Genomic DNA, 8812 nt, shown 5'->3' on the forward strand with positions numbered 1-8812 from the left:
GCTTTACACAATTGATGTGTGTATGGATTGGGATAACAGTTGTATGAGCCCCTAATAAAATGTCTAAAAAAAAATTTTTTTTAAGTTATCAAGGGTTCATGGGGGAGGGAGGACAGGGAAGGGAGGGGGGAAATGAGGAGCTCAAGTAAAAAGAAAATGTTAAAAAAAATTTAAGAAAATGTTTTGAAATGATAATGGCAACATAAGTACAGATATGCTTGACACAATGGATGGATGGATGGATGGATGGATGGATGGATGGATGGATGGATGGATGGATGGATGGATGGATTGTGGTAAGACCTGTAAGAGCCCCCAATAAAAGAAAAAGGAAAAAAGATTTCACAAAAAAGAGTAAAAAGAAAACCTACAGACTGGGGAACACATCGGCCTATTGGACAAGGGGCTGTAGAAAACTTCAACACCTTAACAAGGGGGAAAAAAGGTTATTTTGTTTTAACTTGGGCTTGGGCCTTGATTGGCCCTTTTCAGGGGGGGTTTCGTTCGGCCCCCAACCTTTTGAGGAATGCTTGCAATCATTAGCCATTTGAGAGATGCAAATCAAAACAACAGTCAGCGTCACCTCACCCCAGCATGAAGGGCAAAGTTAAAGAAGAAAACCAACACTGACAAAGATGCAAAGAGACTGGGACCTTCATCCACTGCTGGTGGGACTAAAAAACAGTGCAACCATTGTGGGAAACAATACAGCGGTCCCTCAGAAAAGTTGGAAATAGCAGTACCAGATCCCCCCGAAAACCCTCTCCGTGGTACAACAGTGGCGATCTGCATGTCGACAGACATGGAGACTGAACAGGCATGTGCAGGATGCCTGCTAATATATGCAGATTCGACAGATGATATTTACATATGTGTATTTAACTTTGCAGCAAATATATCCATGAATTTGGTGAACCATATGGGCACAAAGTAAGAAAAGCTTTTTAGACATAACCAAACGCCTTACAGGAATGAGTTGCTGGCCTGGAGAATACGGGGACACAAGGTCAGTGGGCCTGACATAGTCCACACTCTCCACTGTGGTCAGTGCAGCATCTACATCCTACTTTGATGTATCGTGACTGGGGTCCTAAAAGTTCATGAGCAGGCATCTAAAGGGCAACAATTTGTCTCTCGCCATCCAGAGGAAACAACAGTGAATACTGAAAGACATATGGAAACAATTGATCCAAGGACTAATGGATCATGCAAGCATCAGCCTCCGTGACCCTGAGACCAGAAGAACTAGATGGTGCCCAGCTCCCATGACAGACCAACCAACCGCTCTGAAAACAATCGTGTTAAAAGGCCCTAGATTGGGTGGAAGAAACGTGGAACAGAACTCGTAAGAGACCAGGCTCACTGGCCAGATGATGAGACTATGCCCTTTACTCACCCTTCATTCTGGACCTGAACTCACCCCTGTGGTAGAATAATCAAACTATTTAAGATCACAAGGGCAGCATTTACACAAGGACCACGTTGAAGGCGCTAAGAAAGAGGGAGGGAAGCAAAGAGGAATCACAGGAAGGAAGTGGGATACCTGACGGTCCGGTGAGGAGGTTGCAGTGGCTGCGCGGAAATACGCTGTGTTTGAAATGTGGACTATAAAGCTGGTGATGTGCTCTGTAAATATTTCACCCAAGATGCTGCACACAATAAAGGGGGTGTTTTTTTTATAACAAATGCATAAAGGCAGTGTTTGTTTTGCATAGTGATAGTTACAGAACCCATTTCACAGGGTTGACATGGGGATCAAGTTAGCCGTTGCGAGGGACATGAGGAGGGCCACACCTGGCGTGCGTGGGGCATCAGTGCACAGCAGCCTCTGCCATCGATATTTTTGACATCGGAGGGAGTGTGGCTCTTAAGCTTTTGAGAAACCTAAGGTCAGGAGCTATCCTGAGAACATTCCTCTCTCTCCACCTACCTTAACGGAAAATCAACGTGGGAATCTAAAGACAGATCTGTGCCCTCCTATCTTTACTCCGTGGGCTTCCTGGCTCAGCCTCAGCCTCTCTGTCTGCCATCCACTCCGATCGGCAGGAACTAGAGAAGGCCAAAAAGCCCAGGGCCTGGAAAGGTCTCACCGCACAGGCTCCACACTCAATCTAGGCTCGGCGGGGCAGGACCAAGAGGAACTGGACCTCCAGCGGAGGCTCCTGAGCCCTCAGACTCCCCGCGAGACAATCCCCAAGACCATCCTTGCTTACTGCACCCCCTGCTCTGGCCTCCTCCGTCCCTTAGCAGGGCCCAGAGCTGTGACCCTGCGGGTGCCGCACTGAGCGCCAACTCAATTCTCTCCCCATGTTTGGAGGTGGCCCGAGGAGCAGCATGGCCACAGGAAGGCTGGTTCTGCCCCCTGGGAGGCCTGGTGTTCCAGGCCCACGCTTCAAATCCATTGGGTCTTTCCAGCCAAAGGGCACCTTCCCTTCTCAGGGTCCAGGTGAGACTCGTCCGTGTGGGAGTGACTGCGGTCCTGCCTTCTTCCCGCAGCCCAGCTCCCCAGTCCCCCCCCAAGGGCCCACCTCGAACAGGAGGTAGTGTTCCTTCAGCCGGTACTCCTCGGCCTCCTTGGACTTGACAGCCTGCTCCACGGGGCGGCGCCTGTGCTCAGCCAGCTCTGCGGTCACCTGCCTCAACTTCTTCTCGTGAGACCGCAGCTGCTCCTCCTACGATGAGACGGCCTGCACCGTGAGCAGAGGGGCCTCGCAACATGCCACAGGGGTGGGTCTCATTCGGTTGGAGGAAGGTAGGCAGGAAGCCTGCTCCGCCAAAGAGCATCTGAGGCCTGGCCGGAATCTAGAGTGTATGCATACACTCCCTGCCGCCTGATGCAGTGAAGATCCACAGTCGGCCAGACCCACGCTTGGCTTCAAAGAACCCTCATTGCACACTCACGACGACACCGGACCAAGGGCCAGTCTGGCATCTGCCCTCCCCAGCACCACCTGGCACCCACATTCTCGCACATCCATGCCCAGAGACAGACATGACCGACCCAGAGACCCCCATGCACACCACCCCGCACAGCAGGGTCAGGCTGTGTGGTGTGTGGACGTGTCTTTCCGACAGAGAATGGGAGCGGAGGTGAAGGGAACTGTTGGCCCTTCTCCTGTGTCCTTTCATTCAGGACCAGGCATCCTACAAAAGGAACTAAGGGGGAGCTATTGAATGGGGGCTTGGGGGAGGAAAGGCCACCTGGGGAGAGGGGGCCGTGGTCCTAGGAGCCTGTACCTGGCAGAGACGCGTGGTGCAGGAGGGCAGCAGGGGCCGACAGAATTTCTTCATGGAGCTGACGGCAGCTGGAAAGGCAGGGGCTGAGAAGATGGCAGCCACCAGGTTGATCCTAAGGATCCAGGATAGCATTTCTTCCTTGCTCCTGAGGTCGGGAAGAGGGGGAGAGGGCGACAGCTTTTCACCCAGCCCCCAGCATTAGGCCTGGCCTTGAGAGGCATCACTTCTCACTAACTCCCTGCCATCAGTCCAGTCTGACTCATATGGACCCTATAGGACGGGGGCATTTCTGAGCTGTAACTTTACCGGAGAAGAAAGCCCCGTCTTTCTCCCTGGGAACACCTCGTGGTGAGTAGCCCAGCACGTAACCACTCTGCCCACCAGGGCTCCTGAGAGGCATTAATAAGGCCTTTTTAGAGGCAGGTGAAGGAATCAAGAGAGGAGGGGTGGATAGGTAAGTGAGCAGGGCCATGCTAGGACTAGAGAGCATGCTCCCATTCGCTCCCAGATCTCAGATGGGACCTGGACTTTCAAGTGAAAATACAGTTGCCCAGACCTGCAGCCCATGGCGCTGGAGCAAACAGGTCTTGGAGTTAATGGCCCTGAGTCTAAGTCCTGGTGAAAATGAGTCCTGGAGCGAATGAACTTGGGGCTCATGGGGCCTGGAGCTAGCTGCCCTGGGGTTTGGGGACCCTGATGCTAACAGGACTGGGAGCTAACAGGGCTGGAGCTAATGAGTGCTGGAGTTAATAGACCCTGGTACTAATGGTCCTGGAGCTAATACAGCCTGGAGCTAACAGCCTGGGAGCTAACAAGACCTGGGACAAACCACACTGGCGCTCAAGGGCGCTGGAGCTAACAGCCTGGGAGCTTACTGGAGCCAAGAGCTAATAATGGTCCTGGAGCCAATTGGTTCTGGAGCAAAGAGACCCTTCAGCTGTTAGGCCTGGAGCTGACAGGGCCTAGAGCCCTGGAGCTAATGGGCCCCAGATCCAAGAGGCCCTGGAGGCAGTGGGCCCAGGTGATCATTAGAGGCAGCTGGGTAAGTGGTCATTCCTCCCCTGCAGCTAACCGGAAACACCCCTCCTGTTCCTACCTCCCCTACCAGGCCAGGCCACTTACACTCTGATCTGATGCCTCATATGCCCGTCTCCACCTGAGCCATGAAGCCTCATAGAAACGTCACAGAAGGAACTTCAGAGAGTGGAAGGACTGTTTTCCAGGTAAACCGCGGGTTCAATATTTCCCGCCGCCCGTCCTCAAATATAAAGTGAAAGATGGTTCATGAAAAGTCCATCTTCCCTGTCTTTATGGATAAGGAATCCCTGGAGGGCTATTCAAACCACTGTGGAGCCCCATCTCGAAAGAGGGCCAGGGAAACTACATTTCTCTCACGTCCCGAGGGATGCTCACTGCTTTAGATGACCCCACTTGCTGGCTTGGGTCAAGCAGCTACATCTGCACTTGTGACTGACCAGCAGGGGAAGCAGAGGGTGTCCACCTTGAAACTGATGGGGGGGGGGGGGGGGTGACGACTGCAGGTCCAGAGCCAAAGGGTTCCAGCGTCTACTTACGGGGCCTGGAAGAGGAAGACCCTCCAGTCTGCTGTCTTCAGCTTGAGCACGTTGGACTTCTTGCTGTAGTCAAAGGCCCTGGTGGCCAGAGCGTGATGCACACGGATGGCATTCTTCAAGTCGCCCTCTGATAGGGCCTTGTCAGGCCTGTACTCATCCTGGACGGCAGGGGGATGGGGTGGGGATGAACATCTGGCATCCGGCACCCTCCACCTCCCCATCCCCTTTCCTGCTCCTCCCCATCTCTCGAATGCTCTCCATTTTACAGCCTAGCAAAGCCACACCCATCCCAACACACACACACACACACACACACACACATCCTATGTGCCCCATATGCCTAAAGCAGCCTGACTCTGGGGATCCCCTCAGCCACTGTGCATTTTAAAGATCCCTCCCTGGAGCCTCCAAAGCCTTGGGTGAGCCTGAGTCACCCCACTGAGGGGGGAAGGACCCGCCATCCATGCAAGATTCATCTTCTCAGACCCCAAGTCCCCCAGACAGAGGCTAGACAGGACCACCCCGAGCAGGAGTGCTGGGGCAGCTTCTCACCTTCTGCAGGTACAGGATGGTTCCTTTGAGCACCGCGTAGAATTTCTTCCAGCCTCGCCTCCCTCGGGGAGCTGGAGAGGGGAGTGTGACTTGGATGGTCTCAACCACCCACTTCAGTATCCCCTCGCCCGGCGTCCCCCATCTGTCCACCTGTGTGTGCATCCCGGACAGCATGCCAGGGAGGCTAGAACCCCATCTGCCCCACCCAGCCTGGCACCTACTCCTCTTGCCATCCATGTCGGCGTGAGTCTTCCGGGTCAGCACGCTGTGCTTGTAGGTGGTGGCACTGAGAGCCTGTGGGACATCCAGAAAGGGGTTGCCACCATCCAGGATCCTTGTCACCTTCTTTGAGCCTGTCCCAAACTTGTCATCCACCAGCTCAGACAGTGATTTCCTCAGCTCGTCCTCATCACTAGAGAAGTACTAGGGCTGAGCGCCACCTCCAGGTAGGCCTCGGCCCCACATTGACATCCCCTCTCCCCACCAACCACTCCTCTGGGAGCAAGGGTAATAGGTGAAGGGCAGCTGTGAGGGGTACACACGGGAGGTTTCAATTCCAGACCACAGATTTTGATCTTCAACCCCTTCCCCTTAGTCCTCCATTTGGATCCCTGACCTCTGATTTTCCATCTCTGGCCTCCCAGCTCCAATCTTCATCAATATTGATCTAATCTTCTTTGATCACAAAGTTGGAGACCTTACTACCTCCAGACCTCCTGCCCACTATTCCTGCTCCTCTCTCCATTCTTGCCCTGAGAGTTCAGCTAGTTTGAAGCTGCTTCCCACACACATGTGCAGAGAGGCTGGGCCAGTAGATAAGGCCCTGCAGCCTGGGGCCTCCGAATGTCAAATCTTCCCAGTGGGGCTGGCGTTCCAATGATCTCTATCTGAGAACTCTACATGGGTCTGCAAGCTCAGGCTGCCTTGGAAAGTATATCAGGGAGAGGCGGCCACTTTCCCCAGAAGCCTCTCACATCGCCAGCAAGGTTACCAACCACACTTCTTTCCAGATGGTTGCAAGCCTCCCAGTCACCACCCTAAGCATGGTCATTCCTAAAGGTCCTAAAGGGTTCATAATGCCTGCTTTCTAATCACCCAAAGGAGACAGACTTGTCATCATTGGGTACTGTGGTGGAATGGCCAGAGCCAGAGACTAGCTATTGTCATCATGGAGCTAAAGCCGTGGTTTAGTCCATCCCACTGCAGTGTAAACACTACAGAATTTTTTTTATTAAGACAGAAAATAAGCCCAAAGGAGAACTCAGCATCAGGGGCTAGCCAGGGGGATAGAGTTACCAGAGCCATGAGTTGGGAAGAATCAGCACCTTGGAGAGTGTCCGAAGTGGTGTCCCTTGGCCACCAACCACTCGCCCTCCCAGTGATTCCGTCTCCCTAGGTCTAAGCCCTTGGGTGCTACTCACATGGCCCATTCCAGCTTTTCACTCTTGATGGAGCTGTAGAGGGTCTGGAGTGAGACAAAGGCAGAGAGAGGATCCGGGTGAAGCGTCGAAGCAATCCCCACCTCCTCCAGCAACGTGTGTGTGTGTAAAGCAGCAGTGCCTTCTTAGCCAGGGGGCCAAAGTGTGTCTGAGTCTTGTCTGTCTGTTGCTAGGTGAGTGGGTGTGTGTATGTGTGACATTTCATTAGTAGCTCATTTAATGTATGTCTCCCCTGGATGGTTTTGTTGAAGGTGGTGATAATCCCAAGGGGGGCGGGGCGTGCACATCTAGCTTCACAAGATCAGGGGTAGCCCATCTTGCTCATCACTGAGTCTCCAGTGCATAAGTGCTCAACAGGATAGAGGAATCAATGGATGGATGGATGGATGGATGGATGGATGGATGGATGGATGGATGGATGAGAGGTTGGTGAGTAGATGGATACAATGCAGAGAATGAATCGTGAGGGATAGGTGGTTAAAAAGGGAAGTTGGTGGAAAGATGAAATCATGAGGAATGGGTGGGTTTATGGTGAGTGTATGTGGAGGAGTTTGGGCTTCATGAGTGGTGGAAGACTGGGTGGATCAATGGGGGTGAATGGGTTGGTGGGTAGGATGGCTGGGTGGGCAAGTGACTGTATAAGTGAAGACTTTATGGCTAGGTGAATGAGGGGGTGTTTGGGGCTATACAGAGTTGGGGTCAGCGAATGGATGATTGAGTGAATGGGTGGATGGGTAGATGAATGATTGAGTGGGTGGATGGGTGGATGAGCATGCATGCATGGGAGGATTAGTGAGTAGACGTGGGGGTAAAGAAGTGGATGTAGGTGACAAAGTAGGTAGATGGATGAATGAGCACATGGAGAGAGGTGCACATAGGTAGGTGGTGGGTCTGGAATTGTTTGATCTCACTTAGAAATATGTTTCAAACCAGTGCTCCTTAATGGTGAAGAAGACAATTATCCCAAGACGAGGGGTAGAGCTTATGTTCTATCTTGTGACCTCCAGACTCACGTCCACCTGGTATCACAAAGCCATTCAAAAAGTTCCTTCCGCGTCTATCTCCCCAAACCTCCTGCTCTTCCTCCAAGGCAGAGACCTGACCAGGCTTCGGAGGCCAGAGTTCCAACCTGGGCTTCTGTCTCGGAAGAAAACTGGATTCCTTTCATTCTTGTTGGTGTTGGAGGATGAATGGTCTTTTCCCTACAGGGATGTTGAGGCTGGTTTGGGTGAAGGTGGTGGTAATCCCGGTGGTGGGGGTGCATGATGGTTGGTAATGGTGATGGTGGTGGCAGCTGTGATGATTAGTGGCAATGTTGACGACTACCATGACAATAATGATGGTAGTGGACTCAGAGAACATGTGATCGTGAAAGGTTGAGCTGAATAGTCTCTTTTTAACTCTATCCCAAGTGTCATGGTGGCCCACACTCAATTGTAAGACTCTGGAATATCGAGATTTAGTAGTGCAGAGACCTGACCCTTTTCCACCCACCTAGGACACAGATAATACCTCCTGACAGGCAGTACCTTCAACAGGTCTTTGGCAAAGTCTTGGCCATCATTCAGACGGTCCAAGTTGGCGATGAATTGCTGGCAGGACATCTTCTTGCCAATGTTCTGTGATGGAGAAAGGGTCCTTCCTGAGAGTGGGGATGGCGACGGGGTGACCTCGGCACCCTGCCTTGCCCCGCCCAGCCAGAGGGAATGAGGCAGTAGCAAAGGCAGTGATGGAAATGAAACTTCCCAGGTTTCCCTCCGTTCCGAAAGATCACACAGTCATCTCACATTCAAGATTCCACTTGACCCTCAACATCATAATAGGTAAGGAATCAGGCTTGAATTAACTCTTGTGACAGGTGACATGCTGGGGTGCCTACTGTTTTCTAGGTCTTGATCTTTAGATGCCCAATTGTATTTCCTTCTCACAAAAGGAAACGGTGAGGTGGCTAGTTAGAATTATCATCTCCATTTGACAAGGAAACTAAAGTACAAGAAGGTGAAGAAAAGT

At 52.2% G+C, this 8812-nt stretch overlaps 1 protein-coding gene across 2 annotated transcripts in view; it reads right to left on the reverse strand.

The window, feature by feature from the left end:
• Positions 1 to 8812, reverse strand: part of PSD2 (pleckstrin and Sec7 domain containing 2) — a 54160-nt gene that overhangs the window by 6142 nt on the left and 39206 nt on the right. The window contains exons 8-14 of one of the 2 annotated variants that reach the window (XM_045284660.1): positions 8332 to 8421; positions 6785 to 6828; positions 5585 to 5775; positions 5364 to 5434; positions 4812 to 4969; positions 3238 to 3382; positions 2529 to 2672 (exon numbers count right to left, since the gene is read on the reverse strand). In XM_045284660.1, the coding sequence (XP_045140595.1) occupies positions 2529 to 2672; positions 3238 to 3382; positions 4812 to 4969; positions 5364 to 5434; positions 5585 to 5775; positions 6785 to 6828; positions 8332 to 8421 (843 nt within the window). Of the gene's footprint in view, positions 1 to 2528; positions 2673 to 3237; positions 3383 to 4811; positions 4970 to 5363; positions 5435 to 5584; positions 5776 to 6784; positions 6829 to 8331; positions 8423 to 8812 lie in introns of both variants that reach the window. The other variant, XM_045284661.1, reaches the window with a different exon arrangement.

The sequence above is a fragment of the Echinops telfairi genome, unplaced genomic scaffold, assembly GCF_000313985.2.
Source record: "Echinops telfairi isolate 266 unplaced genomic scaffold, ASM31398v2 ScPeMD7_7469;HRSCAF=8507_0, whole genome shotgun sequence".
NCBI classification, from domain to species: domain Eukaryota; kingdom Metazoa; phylum Chordata; class Mammalia; order Afrosoricida; family Tenrecidae; genus Echinops; species Echinops telfairi.